Raw genomic sequence first — 20,150 nt, 5'->3', positions numbered from 1 at the left:
GGGGGCGCTTCTCGTGGGTGGGGAAGCAAAGGGGCCTCGTGGTGGGGGGAGAGGGAGGGAGGCGTGCAAAGCCTCCATCCAGGCTTAGGCTTCTTACACCCGGGAAGAGCCCGGGGGTCCTCCTTTCCCTGCTGCTCCCTCCCTTGCCCGTACTACGGCAGAGTCCGGGAAAAGCCCCCGAGCAGCCACTTTCCCACGAGGAGAAGGTCCAGGATCGCCAGGAACGAGGATGGTCTGGGGGAGCCCTGCACCCGCCCATTTCTTGGGAAAGCTTTTGAGCGGGAGAGGTTTGCACTGCAAAACTCAGCAGGCACGTGGGAAAAGTTTTGCAAACGAGACTCGGTGGTTGCACTCAGACGATGCGCCGGATGATGCTAAAAGGGTCATTTGGGGTCCAGGCCCCGTCTTAGGAGCCTTTGTGAACCAGGACGTTGCATAATTAGGACGAAGTCCTAATCTGGTTGCATTCTCTGGGCACCGCAATGTAGGGTAGTCTTTGGCAGTTTGCTAAACCGGGTTTAGGGTTCGCATGTTGTGTGAAGCCTGCCTGCATGTTGTGGAAGAATTTAAGCCCATCAAATATGAATAAATGTTTTAGCATGCACAGTAGTAGCAAATATTTAGTAAGCACTAGAAGCAAGTAGGTGCATAAGAATAGTTTATATCAGTGTTTTTCAAACTTGGGAACTTTTAAGATGTGTGGACTTCGACTCAGCTGGGGAATTCTGGGAGTTGAAGTCCACACATCTTAAAAGTTCCCAAACACTGCCATACAGTGATAGCAAAGTCTCTGGTAAATCAAAGAGAATGAAGACCGTCCCCGTATGCCACTAAACATACACATTTACTGCAAAACATCTTTCTAACCATTTACTTGACAGTATCTTTCATTAACCAGAACACTTTTCTTCCTACCCCAACTTTCTTTTCCTCCCTACCAGCGTTTCTAGGATCTCCCAGGCATTGCATGCAGGAACCACTAGGTGGAATCCACTGCCAATTGGTATTTGTTAACTTTTGCTGATTCTGATGGAGCCAGAACAGCCCCCCCTCCCCAAAAAAGCTTGAAGCTTATTGAAAACACTGAGGATGTGAACATGGAATGCCTGCATGGGAACTAGCAAAGCTCAGTGTTGTTAAAGCAGAAATAACACACACAAAGATTAAAATTCTAGGAGAAAAAAACTGAAATACTCTACTTCATGCCACTTCACTCCTGGGTTGCAGTGGACAGAGCGAAAGAGCTTGTCTGTTGAAGGATTTCAACTCCACATGGAGCTGAATTCCTTCAGCAGACAAGCTCTTTCGCTCTGTCCTCTTTCGCCTCCCCTCTATCAATATGAACAGAGCACCTGAAGATTTGAGCTCCGTAACTGCCCAGTACTGAAAGAGGAAGGGAAACCTCCCAGCACTGGGCAGTTATGGAGCTCAAATCCTGAAGATTTGAGATCTGTTCATTCACACCGTGTCCCCTCCATTTGTGACCTTCCCTGCTGGCTTCCAATGGGGAAGCTGGCAGAGAAGATTCAAATGGCAATCACGTGATCATAAGGTGCTTGGCAATCGATCATAAATGCAAGCCAGTTGGCATGCGCCCGAAATGTGGCCACATGACTGGGGGGGGCGGCGGTGCAATGCTTTACGATAGCTGGAAGTGCTTTACAGGCGGTAAGGCACCCTTTCCAAGGCTGTCGTAATTTCGAACTGTCATTAAAATAACGTTAAGCGAGGACTACTGTAATGGCACTTGGAAATTGGCTTTCAAAGCAAGCGCAGATGCTCCACCCAAAGCATTGGGTTTTTAAATAGCTACAATCAGAAAATCACTACATCATAAATGAATATAAGTTCACTGGTAAACAGAACACTCCTAAAAAGGTGGGTACTATTGCTGCTAAAGGAAATATGATCTTTATTTGTATCTTTATTTATTTATAGCACCTTTATCTTGGTTACAAGCGCTTCTCGCTGCCCTCTGTTCTCCACGGGAGGGCTTTCACTGCTTTCCACTAGTTACTTTCACTTCTCGATAAGGCACGCTAAGGAATTTGGACGCAGTTTGCAACTAATTTTCTGTTCTGTTCTCAGCAACTAGTGAAGGCCAATTCTGGCTATGCATAATGTTTCTTTTATTTAATTCCAAAATTCACCACTCCATCAATATTAATACAGTGGTACCTCGGGATACGAACGCCTCTACTAACGAACTTTTCGGGTTACGACCAGCTCCGGCCGCAAAAATTTACCTCAATGTGCAAACTCCACCTTGGGGTACGGCCATTTTCCCGCCCTGACACGTGGTCCGCGGCCATTTTCCCGCCCCTGACACGTGGTCCACGGCCATTTTCCTGCCGCGCTGCGCTGTGCCTGACCGTTTTCCTGCCGCGCCCGGCCGTTTTCCCACACCGCGCTGCGCCCAGCCGTTTTCCCACACCGCGCTGCGCCCGGCCGTTTTCCCACACTGCGCCGCGCCCGGCCGTTTTCCCGCCCCTGATGCATGGTCCGCAGACGCCAGAACGGATTAACGGTAATTACATTGAACCTTATGGGAAAATTTGCTTCCGGGTGCGACCAAATTCGGAGGGCGGAACGGATTAACTGGATTTACATTGAACCCTATGGGGAAATTTGTGTCGGGTTACGACCAACTCGGGATACGCCCAGAGTCACGGAACGGATTAAATTTGTATCCCGAGATACCACTGTATACATTAAACTGTCTATGGGGTTATGGGGAAAGATAAAGCTAAAAATGAATATTATTTCAAGATTGATTTAAGTACATCTAGGGATTTCTATGTTAATACCTTAGAGGTATTTCAAGCAAATCATTTAGTTAAGATTTTTTTAATGGGAAAGATAAATGCCTAGATTGTCTTCATCTAATGAATAGATCATAGGGGAATTTAACCTTCTAACTGGCACAATTAGAAAGTTATTATATGATCTCTGATATAATGGCAACAGCTTGATTTCTTTTTGGTCAAAATTCTATAATATTCTAAGCATTAAAAACTACAAGACGTATTTGGAAAATTTTAGTCTTTATTCACATTATAAATGTACACTTTGGGAAAAATTCCACTTTGAAAAAAAGTAGAACATCTTTTTTTTCTTTTTGAATTAATGGGCTAACAGAGACATTAATACTTTAGATCAGGTGGTTGCCAATTTTTAAATCATTTGAGTTGCAGCAATAAGAATTTGGCTTTTCTAAAATTATGGAATAGAAGAATGTTCAGTTAAAACAGTCTTTCTCAACCTCAACAACTTTAAGACATGTGGACTTCAACTCCCAGAATTCCCCAGCCAGCTTGAGTTGAAGTCCACGCATCTTAAAGTTGCTAAGATTGAGAAACACTGAATTAAAACATCTTGTGATCTCACAAAGTGCTCGAAATACATAAGCAGCACTAAAACCTGTACATTACAATAACGCTGGAATGTGTTTCGAATTATATATTATTTTTTAATAGATAATGAAAGTGTAGTGATAAGCTGGATACCAGCTATCTGCAAAACCTCTAGCATAGTATTTTTCAAACTTGGCTGGGGAATTCTGGGAGTTGAAGTCAACACATCTTAAAGTTGCCAAGTTTGAAAAACACTGCTTTAGAATAAACAGTAGGTGTTTATTAACCAATCGGTGCTCAAGGGTCTTCAAAAGCATTAACAATGTTTCTTATTATCTTAATAGAAATTACTTACAGGAGTGATGTGACGTACAGCTGTGAATGGGATTTTGAATCATTACCTCAAATGTAGAATTTATCAATACATGAAGAACTGTAGAATAGCAAAAAAAATCCACTTTTATAGTAGAAAGGCAGAAATGCACCATATTTACAGTCCTGGGGTAATGACGTATATTCTCTCTCTGCTCGTGAATTGGTTCTTTATTGATGGAACTGAAGACTGAGCAATATTATGCTGTGTGATCAAGGTTTCTTGTTTTGTTAAAAGAATGCCTTCTTTTTTCTTTTTCTCTCTTTCCTTAAAAGAAAAATTGGTGTCTTGATGTCACACGGCTGACGCCAGTCTGATTCAACTCTCTTCCCATATGAGAGCCTGTTCTCCTTCTCATTCCTTTGTGATCCTGTTTTCTCAGGAGGAACCACTGGACTACAGCACATTCAGAAATGGAGGCCGTCTCCCCCATTTTTTGGAGTGGCTTTCCTAAATGGATTTTATTTTATTCTGGTCCCTACTGATTTCCAAATGTCTCTTTCAATTTTTGCATTACGGTTGGTGGTATCAGCATGCTGGAATCCTATCATTTTCATTTTCCTGTAGACCCCGTACTTAGGACAAAAAGAAAAATAGAAATTAGAAATTTAAGGCACAAATCTTCTGAGTTGCCTTTTTTAGTTCAGCATTACCAAGATCTCGTTCTCCCATTTCTCTCTGAACACTTGAAGGAAATACAGGCATTCTTCGTTTACTGACCACAAATGGGACTGGCAACTCAGTTGTTAAGCAAAGCAGTTGTTAAGTGAAACTGCAATTGTGCTTATGATCTTCAGCTTTCCTTTGCTTTACAGACCTGCGAAGGTTGTAAATGCAGGGACTGGTTGCAAAGTCACTTTTTCATCACCATCATAACTGCAAATGTTTAGCAAGGCAGTTGCTAAACGAGGATTACCTGTAGGCAATAGCATGGTATCTCTGGGCTGCTGGGCTGTTTGCTATCTTTTACAAGGTTAGATTAACTTTCTTCCCTTGTGAAAAAAGTGTAGCGTAAACACAAAATTTTCCACAAAAGTGTAAAATTTTAACAAAATGTTACACAAAAGTGTAAAATTAAGTAGCAAGAAACAAGGGGAGAAAACAAAATTATAACAAGACTAGACAAAGGAAGGAAAGACAAAATTGAAGGTGATGGTAGATCTGTTGAATTTCTGATTGCATGTTTGCTCTAAGAGAAGGAATGTGGGCACAGTGCTGCCTTCTAGCAAGGCATCGGTGAGAGATTTATCAGATGAACTCCCTCCAAGTGACTTTGTAGCAGGAGGGATGTATTAGTCTATAGTAGCCAAAAGTCAGGAGGAGTCTAGTAACGCTTTTTCCGACTAACAATTTTTATTAAAAGGCAGAGCATTTGTGAGGGGTAGCCCACTTCATCAGATTTTTAAAAATAATGTTATTACAAGTTTAGAAAAGGAATACAGAGAAAACAATATACAGACCCAATTAAAAGAAAGGCCGTAATATACACACATCCAACAAATTAGTTCAGTGTTATGTTACGATACTGAAACAAAGGAAAATAAGAAAATAAAAGTAAACAGAGAAAAATAGCTCGCTTCCTCAGAAGCCTGAAGTGGTTAAACTGATATGGGGCTTGAAAAGGATTTATTGATTTGCTTCCTCCCCTTTTCAAATCCTACATCAGTTTAGCCACTCCAGGCATCTGAGGAAGCGAGCTGTAGCTCACAAAGGCTCCTGCCTTTTAATAACATTTCCAAGCGATGGGGAAAGCGCACCTGTTAAACGCCCGTCTGGATGCATCCCTTCCCAAAGACAGCATCTAGTACATCCAGGAGAATGGAGAGCTTGGAACTGATCTGTGATCACTGAATTATTGTTACTGTTTTCTTTATCATTTTGATTTGTTTTTCCAGAGTTGGGCCATCTAACAAAAACCATAAAATACAGACAAGTCAGGCTCACAATTTAATAGACTAATTAAAGCCAAATGTTCATTAAGGGGCCACATGGCATCTGAAGATCTCATTCAGGACTTACAGACCAGGCCAATCCAGGAACCGCTAGACATAAGGGGGACCCAGCGGTTATTGTCCATTAAGCACGATGTTCTCCAGACTGAGACTTGTTAAGTCAAAGGCTTAGTATATACTATATATGTTCATAACCTGGAATGGCCCAGGATTCAAGATTTGAGTTTCGAAGCACAAATGGACATTACAAGCATCTTAAACTTGCAACTTGAGCAATGTTATTGATATGCAACTGTACGTATCTTAAATGAAACAGCACATCTCCAGTACAAAACCCTTTTCTTGGTGACTGTTCCTATCAAGCCTTAGCAAAGATCAGGATTAAGGTACAGGTAGTCCTCACTTAACAACTGCCCTGTTTAGCAACCATTCAAAGTTACAATGGTGCCGAAAAAGTAACTTTACAACCAGTCCTCACACTTATGACTGTTGCAGCATCCCATGGTCACATGATTGCCATTTGCATGCTTCATACCAGCTTCTGACAAGCAGAGTCAATGGAGAAGCTGCAGGAAAATTGCAAGTTGAGGTCATGTGATGTCTTGCTTAACAATCGCAGGTGATTCGCTTAACGACTGCGGCAGAAGTGAAATAATTCTGTCATGGGCATGTGATGTCTCACTTAACCACGTAACTTACTGATGGAGCTGCCAATCCCAATTGTGGTCATTAAGCAAGGACAACCTATACTCAGGAATTTTTTTTTCAAGTTCAGACTTAAAAGACATTGATGGAACCAATCACACATAGCATTTACATGGATTCTCACCTGAGTGGGTCTTTGCATGAGTAGTAAGGTTACTGCTCCTTCTGAAGCTCTTCCCACACTCTTTGCATTGATATGGTTTCTCCCCTGTGTGGATCCTTTTATGAATAGTAAGAGACCCATTTTCACGGAAGCTCTTTCCACATACCAAACATGTATACGGTTTCTCCCCTGTGTGGATCCTTTTATGAGAAGTTAGGGAACTGCTGATTCGGAATATTTTCCCACATTCCAAACATTTATATGGCTTCTCCCCCGTATGGATGGTTTTATGGGAAGTCAGATGACTCCCCTGGCTAAAGCTTTTTCCACATTCCAAGCATCTATATGGTACAAGACCAGAATGGATCCTCTTATGGGAAGTAAGCTGACTGCTCCACCTGAAGCTCTTTCCACACTCCGTGCATTTGTATGGTTTCTCCCCTCGGTGGATCCTTTTGTGAGAAGTAAGTGTCCCATTTTCACGAAAGCTCTTTCCACATTCTGTACATGTGTACGGTTTCTCCCCGGTGTGGATCCTTTTATGAGACGTAAGAGAACTGCTCCGAATGAAGCTCTTTCCACACTCCATACATTTATACGGTTTCTCACCAGAGTGGATCCTTTTATGGGAAGTAAGGGACCCATTTTCACGAAAGCTCTTTCCACACTCCATGCATTCATATGGTTTCTCCCCTGTGTGGATTCTTTTATGGGATGTGAGGGAAGTACTTTTTTGGAATATTTTCCCACATTCCATGCATTTATATGGTTTCTCCCCTGTGTGAATCCTTGTATGAGAGGTAAGGGAACTTATTTTTCGGAATTTTTTCCCACATTCCCTACATTTATATGGCTTCTCTCCTGTATGGATCATTTTATGACTACTTAGGGACCCATTTTCCCGGAAGCTCTTTCCACACTCCAAGCACTTGTATGGCTTCTCCCCTGTGTGAATCCTTTTATGGGAGGTGAGGTGACTGCTCATGCTGAAGTTCTTCCCGCACTCCAAGCATTGATAGGGTTTCTCCCCTGTGTGGATACTTCTATGAGAACTGAGGGAACTGCTATTGGTAAAGCTTTTTCCACATTCCACACATTTATATGGTTTCTCTCCAGTATGGATTCTTTTATGGGAAGTAAACTGACTACTCCACCTGAAGCACTTTCCACATTCCGTGCATTTGTAAGGTTTTTCTCCAGAATGGCTCCTTTTATGGGAAATCAGGTTACTGCTTTGACTAAAACTCTTCCCACACTCCATGCATTTATAGGGTTTCTCCCCTGTGTGGACCCTTTTATGAGAAATAAGGTCACTTTTCCACCTGAACTTCTTCCCACACTCCATGCACTTATGAAGTTTCTCCCCTCTGTGGATTCTTTTATGGGAAATTAAAGCGCTACTCTGACTGAAGCTCTTTCCACACACCAGGCATATATATGGTTTCTCTCCCATCTTGACTCTGTTGTGTAAAGAAAGAATGAAACTTTGATGGTAACCTTCTTCATCTTCCATGCATTTATCCTGTTTGGCATGGCTTCCATAATGTTTATTGAAATTTAAGTTCAATATTTTCACACTTTTCCCTAAACTCCTTTTCCTCTTTTTTCCTTTATGTTCTTTTTGGGCTAGAAAGTCTTGAATGCCAGCATAGTAGGAAGCTGAGATTTTTGAATTCTCATTATTTGACAGGTTTCTCTCATGATTCTTTGTTTTCGCTTCACTGGCAAATGTCTCTTTTCCTTCTTTATGCTCGACGGGCGTTTGAAATGGTACCCTGTAGTTCTCATTCTGTTGCCCATTACTTCCTTGAGAGAAAAAGAAAGTATATGAAAATGTAACAAAGTTACAGGAATGAAACAAAGATCATAGCATAGAAAGTAACTGTGAATTTCCTCTTGGAATTCCAGTGTTTTTAAGACTGTGAAATAAATCACTCCGATTTGTTTAACAAATTTGGGTTTTTGATGTGAGTTGTAATGGTATAAAACTGCACAGGGTTGAAATACGTGGTTTCTATTTCATAAGCAGTAGAAAGTCTACCCCTTGAAAAATCCATAACGCTGGAAAAAGTTGAAAGAAGGATGAGAGGACAACCAGTAGTATTGTGGATTGATTCAATTATAACAGCATCAAAACGAGAGATTCAAAAGGCTGAGGACGGATCATTGTGGAGAAAATCGATCTATGTGTCCACCAGGACATAACACTGACCTGATGGTGCTTCATCCATCCATCAGAAACTGTCAAAAAATACACTGATATTAAGTGAGACAGCACCCCCCTGCTGTAATACCTTTTCTGATAATACTTTTAATTCACCCTCTCTCAGGAGAATAAGCTTTTAAAATTCATTTTAAAAACATTTAGACTAGGGGTGCCCTGTGGAACCACTGGAGCAGTTATCTCCGCTTCATTTTCATTCTCCTCTCACCATAACCACATAGTTATAGAGGAAAAAAGCCTACAATCACTGATCTCTTAACTCTAAATCACATGGTCGCACAAACTGCAGCATTTCAAGCCAGAATCCTGTGTTACAGAATGAAACTGTCCAAGAAAAGAAAGGAAAAACATTAACCAAGGAGCTTCTTTGAAAAAAGCCAATGATTTATAATTGTGATGGAATGGAATTATGAAGGCCAGGCTCAGGGAGATAAACATTGTCTTAGCTCGCCGGAGGAGCATGGGAGCTACAAGAGGATGAGACTGGCACCTCCCTGAGGAATTCACACTGTTGTGGCTGGCTGACTTGGGAGCTGGGGTTTCAGTCTGGGAAGATTGATGTCAGGCCTAGCCCAAGGAACTCCAAGAGACAATGCAAATTCAGTTCAGCTATGTTTATTAGCTACAACCTCTAGCAAGAATCTTCCCAGACTGAAACCCCAGCTCCCAAGTCAGCCAGCCACAACAGTGTGAATTCCTCAGGGAGGTGCCAGTCTCATCCTCTTGTAGCTCCCATGCTCCTCCGGCGAGCTAAGACAATGTTTATCTCCCTGAGCCTGGCCTTCATAATTCCATTCCATCACAATAATACAAACAGGGACTTGGCTACAAACAAGAGATTGGTATATGAGAGATGAGCGCCATCATCAATTATACCTACTGGTAAAATTAAAGAGAAACCAAAAAATTAACTAAGGAGGACCCCCTCAAATATTAGATGACAAATTACTATATGGACCATCTAACCAGATTGCCTTTGACTTCTTCTGTCCTCGGAGCAGGAAAAGAATGGACTCCTCCTTGTCCAAACCAGGAAATTACATCTGGTTGAAGATTTTTTCACAAGAACTGGTTAGTTCCATAAGGCCAGAACAATCCCTCTTAGTATCTCAGCTAATAACAGAGACTCTTACCCAGAGAAGCCACATTCCTGGAGTTCTCCAGCATGACTTCTCCATGGAGGGCTTTTTGGTCAGGATCCAGCTGAGACCATTCCTCCTCTGAGAAATATACAGCCACATCCTCAAAGGTCACAAGACCCTGAGAAGGGAAGAAAACCAAGTTTCAGTATTAACAGACAGGCCTAGGAAAAATGTATACATTCTCTTCCTTGGTTGACATATCCCAAAAGTAGAGGTTCACAATGGAAAAGGGGGGTTTTGTACTGATGCTGCAGGACCTTCAATGCCATTCAATATTCTTCTGATTAACTGGGAGACAGGCCTTGGACACACTACCTATCAGTGACTCCAACTGTTCCAGATCCTGGCAGAAGGAATACGGGGGGGGGGGGTGTCTGATACTTTAGTGGTCTCCCCTGAGGGATCAATCCCACCATTGCTCAGCAGTTTCATGAATGACCCAGAAGAGCAAATTCAAGGATTTTGGAGAGGCCACAAAGATGCAGATGAAACATTGCCCTGTTTCTGCTTCCCCTTGGGTTGCCTGTGGTCTGAGGCACCGGCTGGGTGGGAGTTAAGAAAGCAAAGGAAATTTCCTCAACCTTGCAAAGCTGGAGTGGTTGTTCTCCAAATCCAAGCACAAAGCAGATGGTTAAAAATTACCACTTGCTTCATTACAAATTATTTGGGGAAAACTTCTATTAGAGACTTTTCTATTTGGCCATTTTCATTAGATCTTTTTTATAAACCCATTTACTGTGTTTGCCATATTACATGCTATTTCAAGGATTTTTACCTGGTTGACTGTATTTTATATTAACTTTCAAATCTGCTACCTTTTTCTTTACTTTCACTGGTTGTAAACTATTTTTTTTTTAAACTGTGATCGGCCAATTTCATTATTTAATTAATTTGAACAGTCCAGCACAAGGCAAACACCATCGGGAAAGATGAAATCAAAACTGTCCAAACAAATAAAAGGAAGGGTAGCTCTGTGTTTTAAGCAGCACTAGATTTCTGATACTGTTTTTCTTGTCCCTTGAAACATTTCATTAATTAGTTATTGCTCACCAAATATCAGCTGTTAGAACTACCTGGGATGATGATACTAGTATGAACCTGGTTTTTTTTTACCAAACTGGGAGATCAAAACAACATAATGATGTGAAGGATCTGGTCTGGATGCTGTCCTAAGGAGATGAGCTTGACTTGAGGGCAACTTTCCATTGTATTAGAAACAACTTTATGCAGAAGAAGAAAAAGTATTGAATTTTAACAGAATAAATTTGATTTCCCATAAGAATCTTTCAGTGTAAATATTTTATTGCATCACATCTCCACCTCAAGTGTGTGTCACTTTTCAATCATATGAACCTCAATTTCCCTATTTCATGTTGCTGAGGGCAACCAGTATGAAACAGTCCCAGAACAAAATGGGAGCCCTGCAAATGGTCCCCAGTATCTTCTGTGATGTTCTTCTTCCTACCTGAACAGGAGGCTCAGTTGCTCTTTTGGGTTCACCACAAAAGGGAGACAATCCTATGAATACCAAGGACATCGTGCTATTCTCTGTGCAGGAGACCAAAGTGACAGAAGGAGAATTTTTAAAAGCATAATTCATAAAATGGGGGGGATACTATACAAAGGAGGATCCAGAGAACAAGAGAGAGCTGGAATCTCTTGAGAGAACTTCATGCAGTTTAGGAGGACCTTCCCTTACCTGGTAAGCTGTCCAAACTTTGACTTTCCTGGGAGATCCTCCAAAAAAGCAGCTCCTGGGAGAGATTTGAGGGATTGCTCCTTCCATCCAGATGTTTGGTAATGGCCTCCAAGAGCGACCTCTGGACCTAATGTTCCAGGAAAAACAAAGAAGGGCAAATAAAGAAACAGCCCACAAGAAATGGATTTTTGTTCTTTGCCCTCAGTTTTGTAGCCCCCCACTTCCATCAGTGGGGTAGAAAATGTCAAAGGAACAATTGCCCCAAATATGTCCTCTGGAAGCCACAACTGGACATTTATCTTCAGAGGTAAGCCTCTTGTATTAATAATGCCAGAAAATTGTGGTAGGAAAACAGTTAAGAATCTCAACATACATTAAGACCCCATTTGAGCACCCAATATCAAGTTCTCTCACCTGGAGCTCTTCCTGCTCCTTCTCCTCCTCCGCCTGGCTCAGGAGAAAGCCTTCCACGAGGGCCACTGCCTGGGAACTGGTCTCTGCTCCACACTCCCGCACCCAGCTCTCCATCTCCAGTGGCAGGACAGCTAAGAACTGCTCCAGAACCACCAAATCCAGCATCTGTGCCTTTGTATATCTTTCTGGCTTCAGCCACTGATGGCAAAGGTGGTGGAGGTGGCTGCAAATCTCTCGGGGCCCCTTGGCCTCCTGATAGCGGGCATTCCTGAAGTGCCTGCGCTGGACCTCTGAACTGATAGATTCTTCCACTAGGATCTTCTGCCCAGTTTTTGTCCAGATTTCCCCACAGCTCCCAGGCTGAGGAGCAGGAGGGCTTTTTCCAGCTTCTGCACCTGCTGGGCATTGTCCCTCCATTTTCTCTCTATTCTCTAATCCAGCAGCAAATGAGGCCAACAGCTGTCAAGACTGAGAATCTGAAATGGGGCCAATGGATCTCCATAGGACCTGAATTGCATGAAGAACCCCTGGATGAATCTCACCAGGCCATTCAGCCCTCCTTGCGTATGAGTTATTTTTGTCCACAAACAAGGAAACAAGGTTCTTGCAACTTCTACATCTGAGTCTGAAAAGAAAACAGGATTCCAGAATCAGTGCTGTGTTTGCAATTGTTTAACACCTTTTCTTTCTCGGTTGGCCTATGCCAAAGCAGAGAAAGCAGGTGGGTCTCTCTGTGGATAGAAGGAGAAGGAGAATCTTCAGGATCAAGCAACAACCCAGAACAGTATTTCTCAACCTTGGCCCCTTTAAGATCTCTGGACCAATTCCCAGAATTCCCCCAGCCAGCATGCTGGCTGGGGGAATTCTGGGAATTGAAGTCCAGAGATCTTAAAGGGGCCAAGGTTGAGAAACAATCCCTTAGAATGTTGAATGAATAAACTTAGGAGGACTTTGAATTTCTTTTCCCTCATAGCCAATACAACTTCCCTGTTTGCTTTTTCAGCGAACAGATCTGCATTCATGGCCTGCCACGGCCCTTGCACGCAGCAATTCTCTTTATTCTAGAAACAGACAAGCAACACAGTTGGTTGCCTCATCCCAACTTTGGTTCAAGCAAAGGGAAACTCCATCACAGCCTAAACACTTCTGCACGCTTTAAGTGTCTGGCGCCCACCCTCCGCCTGCCTTCCTCTTTCCCAGAGATGGGGAGGGGGCTTCGTTCGTCCTCAAAGGTCCCAAATCCCCGGCTAGCCGAGTCCTTCTGACGGAAACTCCCCCTTCAAGAGAGCCACAAGGGCCCGGCGCACGCTACCTGCCAAAACCAGAGCAACACACAGCCACGCGCTCGCCCAAAATGCGACAACCGACTCAGTGGGATGTTCCGGTTCACAACGCCTCCAGAAACACTGGGACGGGCGTGCAGTGGGCTCTGCGGCTGTCTTAGCCCCCGCTCGCATTCTGCAATGCAAGCCCCCCCTCCCCCCACTCAGAGGCTTTCCCAGGAAACGGGGGGTGGGGTGGAGGGCTCCCCCAGGCCCCCTCCTCCTCCCCGGGGCGACGCAGCAGGTCTGGCGCTCTGCCTTCCCCCTGCCTGGCACGTGCGTGCAAAGGGGCGGCAGGGGAACATGGGGCCAGGGACTCCCCCCTCCCCAGGATTCAAAAGACCGAGCTGGATGAGGACTTTGCAAGACGCCCGTCCGTTCCCAGCACTCACCAGACAGACCCCGCTCCCTGCGAGACTTTCCTGCGGCCGCCTGCGAGGTCCAGCCTACGGGCCCAAGCGAGGGGTGCAAAGTCCTAGCGAGGCAAGCTTTCCAGTGACGTCGCTCCTCTGAAAATGCCTAGGTCCGGCGTTCCCAAGGCTCTGGCCAGAAGCTCCGGCGCATGCTCGGATCCCTCCTGAAGCTCGGAGGCGACCAGTGCTGCCTTTCGCTCTTTTTTTCTTTGCAGAGGGAGCCCCCTGGTGGATTATCTGCGTCATGCACAGAGGGACCCCGCAAAGGATGGGAGGGAGGATGCGTCTTCCAAGAGGGCTCAGGATGATGGGGCAGGAGGAAAGAGCACAGCCAGGGCCGTTGGAGGGACCAAGGAGTGGCTGGGGCTCTTGCCCTTTGGGGGCTCAACCAGCAGGCCCCAAGGGACCTTCTCAGGACGAAGAAGGGAGAAGCCCAAGCATCTCTGCAGGATTCCTGTTGGACGGAGAAGGTGGTGTGGCCAGCACCCAGGCACATCCTTCCTTCCTTACGGACCCTCAACCAAAGTATTAGTTACACCCCACCAGAAGCCCACGGTGCCACCCATAAACAGAGGCGCCTCCTCCGATTCTTCCCCGCAAGAACGATCCTTGAGGGTTCAGAGTTAGTGCCTGGTCCAAACTCACTGAACCAGTTTCCAAAGAGCCACCTTGCTCCTACTCCCACACATTCCCAGTGTACTACGCATCTCTTACAACCCCCCTTGTGTGTACGTAGATGTGTACCGAGAGGCTAATAAAGATATTAACAGAATATAGTGTGGGCAGAACATTACGGGACGTGGCTTTGCTAAAAGTTGTGTCGAAGGGGGATTGCAGTTGTGCAGAAGAGGCACAAATGGTGCATGTGCATGCAGGGGTAAATGTCTTTCTTTACATCGAACAGGACAGAAAAAAAGTGTTTTGTGGAGAAAGGGCCGGAGTTTATCATGTTTCCAAATCTGAGTGGAGCAGGTCATGTAAATAGATGACTGGGGAGTAATCATATAACTTTGATGAATTTAACTAAAATTTAACTGGATTTAAAGATGAATGCAACAAGATCAAATTTAGATTTTGCCCTGGCCACAATGCTTTTTTGTAGTGTGGCATTAGCATTCCACAAGTACAATCCTCAGCCTAGAAAAAGTTGCACAAGTTTGCTTTTGTAGGTTCTTGGGACCGGTCAGACGAAATACAGCATGCAAAGACTTCCCCATGAACCAGTTCGTTTTTTTTCTTTACATTTGTAGCATATTCGGAACAGAAAAATATTTGTTTCTCTTTCAGCCAGACCATCATGCAAGCAGAAATCATCTAATGTATGCAGACAGATCCCGTGCATGCCCCACTCCTTCCAATCGGAGGAGATTGGAACACAGCTCATGGCTTTATGGTCTAATCCAAGTTTGATTACCTCCCTGCCTGCAACGGCACGGCTTTAGTTAACATGACAGATAATTTGCCTATCCTGTTCTGTAGCTAGGTGTATAGCTATTACTATACAGGCATTCGTTGCTTAAAGACTGTTCAAAATTACAGTGGTGCTGAAAAAATGGACTTATGACCCATGGCTGAAGATACAGCCATTGCAGCACCCCCACGGTCACATGATCAAACTTTGGGCGCTTCGCAGCCTGCCTACACTTATGACCGCAGGGGCGCTGCAATTCTCTAAAGCCGGTGTCCTTCTCTAGAGCCACCTTGGGCCTTCACTTCAGCCCCAGCGCTGGTACTGCCGCCGAGTGCCACTGTGCAGGGCGTCCAAAAGGGCGTGGATGAGGGGGAGATAGGCAGGTGGGGGACGTTGCAGCTCCCCTGCGGTCGTAAGTGCTGATGGGCCAGGCTGGGGTAGCTAAGGCTTCCAGAGCCGGCTGCAGCTTTGCACCACACTGCAGCAACCCCCCCCAACTTGCATGTGACCTGTGCCAGGCCTCCCAGAGCCTCCTTCACCTCCCTGAGGCATCCCTGCACCCCTTGCCTGTGATTCCATCCACTCAATGACCCACGATTCTCGCTTAACGACAGCAGCCAGTAGTGTTGGTATTGCAGTCACTAAGCAAAGCAGTCACATAATTTGCTTAACGACCACATCACTTAGCGACCTAAATTCCGGTCCCAGTTGTGGTCTTTAAGTGAGGTCTACCTGCATTCCTGAAAGAGTTAAAAGCTTCAGTTACAACTTAGCTGGCAACTCTCATGGCTAGCGCAGTCTTGATTTTCTTTCTCATATGTTTGGATCCCCTTCATGGATCACTGCCTTGTCGTGGTGAAGGGGCTTGCGTAACTCAGTGAAGCCATGAGCTTCATGCAGGGTGCAGGGCCACCCAAGACGGACAGGTCATGACAGAGAGTTCTGACAAAATGTGGTCCACTGGAGAAGGAAATGGCAATCCACATCCAGTATCCTTGCCAAGAAAACCCCATGGACAATGTCAAAAGGCTAAAAGATATGACGCCGGAAGATGAGCCCCTCAGGTCGGAAGGTGTCCAATATGCTCCTGGGGAAGAGCGGAGGGCAATTCCAAGTAGCTCCAGAAAGAGTGAAGCGGCTGGGCCAAAGCCGAAAGGACGTTCAGCTGTGGATGTATCTGGAAGCGAAAAGAAGGTCCGATGCTGTAAAGAACAATATTGTATAGGTACCTGGAATGTAAGATCTATGAACCAAGGCAAGCTGGATGTGGTCAGACATGAGATGACAAGACTGAACGTCGACATCTTGGGAATCAGCGAACTGAAATGGACGGGAATGGGTGAATTTAATTCGGGTGACCATTATATCTACTACTGTGGGCAAGAAACCCTTAGAAGAAATGGAGTTGCACTCATAGTCAATGAGAGAGTGGGAAAGGCAGTAATGGGGTACAACCTCAAAAACGACAGAATGATCTCAGTGCGTATCCAAGGCAAACCATTCAACATCACAGTCATCCAAGTCTATGCCCCAACCACCGATGCCGAAGAAGCTGAAGTTGACCGCTTCTATGAAGACCTACAACACCTTCTAGAACTAGCACCAAAAAAAGATGTCCTTTTCATCATAGGGGATTGGAATGCTAAAGTAGGAAGTCAAGGAGTAATCGGAATAACAGGCAAGTTTGGCCTTGGAGCACAAAATGAAGCAGGGCAAAGGCTCATAGAGTTCTGTCAAGAGAACAAGCTAGTCATAGCAAACACTCTTTTCCAACAACACAAGAGTCGACTCTACACATGGACATCACCAGATGGTCAATACCGAAACCAGATTGATTATATACTTTGCAGCCAAAGATGGAGAAGCTCTATACAGACAGCAAAAACAAGACCAGGAGCTGACTGTGGCTCAGATCATGAGCTTCTTACTGCAAAATTTAGGCTTAAATTGAAGAATGCAGGGAAAACCATTAGACCACTCAGGTATGACTTAGATCATATTCCTTGTGAGTACACAGTGAAGGTGATGAATAGATTTAGAGGATTAGATTTGGTAGACAGAGTGCCTGAAGAACTATGGACGGAGGTCCGTAACATTGTACAGGAGGCAGCAACTAAAACCATCCCAAAGAAAAAGAAATGCAAGAAAGCAAAATGGCTGTCTGATGAGGCTTTACAAATAGCTGTGGAAAGAAGGAATGCAAAAAGCAAGGGTGAAAGGGAAAGATATAAGCAACTGAATGCAGATTTCCAGAGAATAGCAAGAGAGATAAGAAGGCCTTCTTAAATGAACAATGCAAAGAAATTGAGGAAAACAATAGAATGGGGAAGACTAGAGATCTCTTCAAGAAAATTGGAGATATGAAAGGAACGTTTAGTGCAAAGATGGGCATGATAAAGGACAAAAAAGGCAGGGACCTAACAGAAGCAGAAGAGATTAAGAAGAGGTGGCAAGAATACACAGAAGAACTCTACAAGAAAGATCTTAATGTCCCTGATGTCCACGCTGGTGTGATCACTGACCTTGAACCAGACATCCTAGAGAGTAAAGTCAAGTGGGCCTTAGGAAGCATTGCTAACAACAAAGCTAGTGGAGATGACAGTATTCCAGCTGAGTTATTTAAAATACTAAAAGATGATGGTGTTAAAGTGCTGCATTCAATATGCCAGCAAGTTTGGAAAACGCAACAGTGGCCACGGGATTGGAAAAGGTCAGTTTATGTTCCAATTCCGAAGAAGGGCAACGCCAAAGAATGCTCAAACTATCGCACAATTGCACTCATTTCACATGCTAGCAAGGTTATGCTCAAAATCCTACAAGCTAGGCTTCAGCAATACATGAACCGAGAACTACCGGATGTACAAGCTGGGTTTCGAAGAGGCAGAGGAACTAGAGATCAAATCGCCAACATTCGCTGGATCATGGAGAAAGCACGAGAATTCCAGAAAAATATCTACTTCTGCTTCACTGACTATGCAAAAGCCTTTGATTGTGTGGATCACAACAAACTGTGGCAAATTCTTAAAGAGACGGGAGTACCAGACCACCTTACCTGTCTCCTGAGAAATCTGTATGCGGGCCAAGAAGCAACAGTCAGAACCGGTCATGGAACAACCAATTGGTTCAAAATAGGGAAAGGTGTACGACAAGGCTGTATACTGTCACCCTGCTTATTTAACCTATATGCAGAGTACATCATGAGAAATGCCAGGCTGGAAGAATCACAAGCCGGAATTAAGATTGCAGGGAGAATCATCAACAACCTCAGATATGCGGACGATACCACCCTAATGGCAGAAAGTGAAGAAGAACTAAAGAGCCTCTTGATGAGGGTGAAAGAGGAGAGTGCAAAAGCTGGCTTGAAACTCAACATTAAAAAAACTAAGATCATGGCATCTGGACCCATCAATTCCTGGCAAATAGAAGGGGTAGAAATGGAAGCAGTAACAGACTTCATTTATTTGGGCTCCAAGATCACCGCAGACGGAGACTGCAGCCATGAAATTAAAAGACGCTTGCTCCTTGGGAAGAAAGCTATGGCAAGCCTAGATAGCATATTAAAAAGCAGAGACGTCACCTTGCCGACAAAGATCTGCATAGTCAAAGCTATGGTTTTTCCAGTAGTAATGTATGGCTGTGAGAGCTGGACCATAAAAAAGGCTGAGCGCCGAAGAATTGATGCCTTTGAACTGTGGTGCTGGAGAAGACTCTTGAGAGTCCCCTGGACTGCTAGGAGGTCAAACCAGTCAATCTTAAAGGAAATCAACCCTGATTGCTCATTGGAAGGATCGATAATGAAGCTCAAGCTCAGATATTTTGGTCACCTAATGCGAAGAGAGATCTCTTTGGAGAAGACCCTGATGCTGGGAAAGATTGAAGGCAAAAGGAGAAGAGGACGGCAGAGGATGAGATGGTTAGATAGCATCACCGAAGCAATGAGCATGAAACTGAGCAAACTCAGGGAGGCAGTGAAGGACAGGAAGGCCTGGCGCAATATGGTTCATGGGGTCACGAAGAGTCGGACACGACTTAACGACTAAACAACAACAACAAATGTTTGGATCCTTTTCTTCTCCGGACATCAGGGCCAGGTAGACAGATACCATCCTGTGTTGCCCCCTTCTTGGTGGTCTTGAAGCTCAAGGGTTACAGTGAGCAAGAGCAGAGTCCTAGAGAGGCCAAAATTTTGTGGATGTTGCTTCCTGACTTCCTTGCAAAATCCCAGGGAGCAATTGGGGAGTGCAGGCTCAGTCCCCTGCTGCAGCACTGGGCCAACCAGTCCTATTGCATTTGCAGAGGAAGTCCCCTAGTGGCTTCTATGAGAAATGCAGGCAATTTTGTAAGGGATGGAGGAGTGCATTTTCCATGCCGCTCAGATGATGGGAGTGGGAGGAAAGAGCACTGTGGGGAAAAGCCTGGTCAGAGGCGCCAACCAAGGAAGAGATGTTCCCTCAGAGCTTTCTCCAAAGAAGCCTCTCTGCCCCCAAAGCTTGCCTTTTTAGCAAAGCCAGGAGTTACAAAAGGGGTTTCCCAGGAAGCTGCACACTCTTTTGAGGACAGTGAGAAGCCCAAAGGCTCCTTGAGGACCACCTGAAGCATCTCTCCTAAGAACTCTGGTGGGATGGAGACACCTCTACTGGGGTAGCCAGCTGAGAAGGCAATATCCAGACCATCCCTTTCTCTTCCCAATGGCTTCTGAGCTGTCACAAAAGTAGTGTCTCTTGTGTGCCCACAAATAGGTGTTATTGGGAAGCTAATAAGAAGAGGTCTCCAACATACCCTAGTTTTTTTTAATTTATAGGAATCATTTCAACCACATCCTTCCAGCCTCTTGTTTCAGCTTCCACTATGTCCCCCAACTGATAACTTTCCCTGGTCAGGAGGAGACAGTATTTCCTGGCCTTATATTTTGACTTCTATTTCATTTGACTTCTATTTCTTCTTGAAGTTCAGTGAGGGCATACATACCACACACACAGACATGGTATTCTGGCAGGTGCATGGTTTCTCTTTCTGCCCAAATGGAGTTGTAAAATGCA

The 20,150-nt window shown here is 44.5% G+C and overlaps 1 protein-coding gene across 2 annotated transcripts; it reads right to left on the bottom strand.

The window, feature by feature from the left end:
* Positions 1 to 2,852: 2,852 nt before the first annotated feature.
* LOC103051215 (uncharacterized) lies at positions 2,853 to 13,827 on the bottom strand. Of its 2 annotated transcripts, XR_003086141.2 has the most exons (8): positions 13,680 to 13,827; positions 11,966 to 12,590; positions 11,552 to 11,678; positions 11,318 to 11,400; positions 9,844 to 9,970; positions 6,508 to 8,292; positions 5,484 to 5,632; positions 2,853 to 4,301 (listed from the first exon to the last, which is right to left on the bottom strand). XR_003086141.2 is itself a non-coding variant. In XM_007441191.4 (7 exons), exons 2-7 carry the CDS (start codon positions 12,380 to 12,382, stop codon positions 4,255 to 4,257), a joined length of 2,586 nt encoding a protein of 861 aa, XP_007441253.2. In that variant the 5' UTR covers positions 12,383 to 12,590; positions 13,680 to 13,827; the 3' UTR covers positions 2,856 to 4,254. The 2 variants fall into 2 exon arrangements, 1 of the variants encoding a protein (XP_007441253.2); XM_007441191.4 differs by lacking the exon at positions 5,484 to 5,632 and having other exon boundaries at positions 2,856 to 4,301.
* Between the last annotated feature and the right edge of the window lie 6,323 nt (positions 13,828 to 20,150).

This window comes from Python bivittatus, unplaced genomic scaffold (genome assembly GCF_059951505.1).
Source record: "Python bivittatus isolate LINGU-HERP-01145 unplaced genomic scaffold, Pbiv_v1 ctg000650_np1212, whole genome shotgun sequence".
NCBI classification, from domain to species: Eukaryota; Metazoa; Chordata; class Lepidosauria; order Squamata; family Pythonidae; genus Python; species Python bivittatus.
The sequence above is the reverse complement of the archived record's forward strand: the minus strand, read 5'-3'. Positions and strand labels throughout refer to the sequence as shown.

Excerpts from the sequence above, each read along its gene's own strand:
- LOC103051215 (XM_007441191.4), bottom strand. The coding sequence starts at position 12,382 with ATGGAGGGACAATGCCCAGCAGGTGCAGAAGCTGGAAAAAGCCCTCCT. Across the intron at positions 9,971-11,317 it reads CAACTGAGCCTCCTGTTCAG|GGTCTTGTGACCTTTGAGGA; the intron begins GTAGGAAGAAGA and ends TTCCCTTCTCAG. Across the intron at positions 4,302-6,507 it reads TCATGCAAAGACCCACTCAG|TACGGGGTCTACAGGAAAAT; the intron begins GTGAGAATCCAT and ends TTTTGTCCTAAG.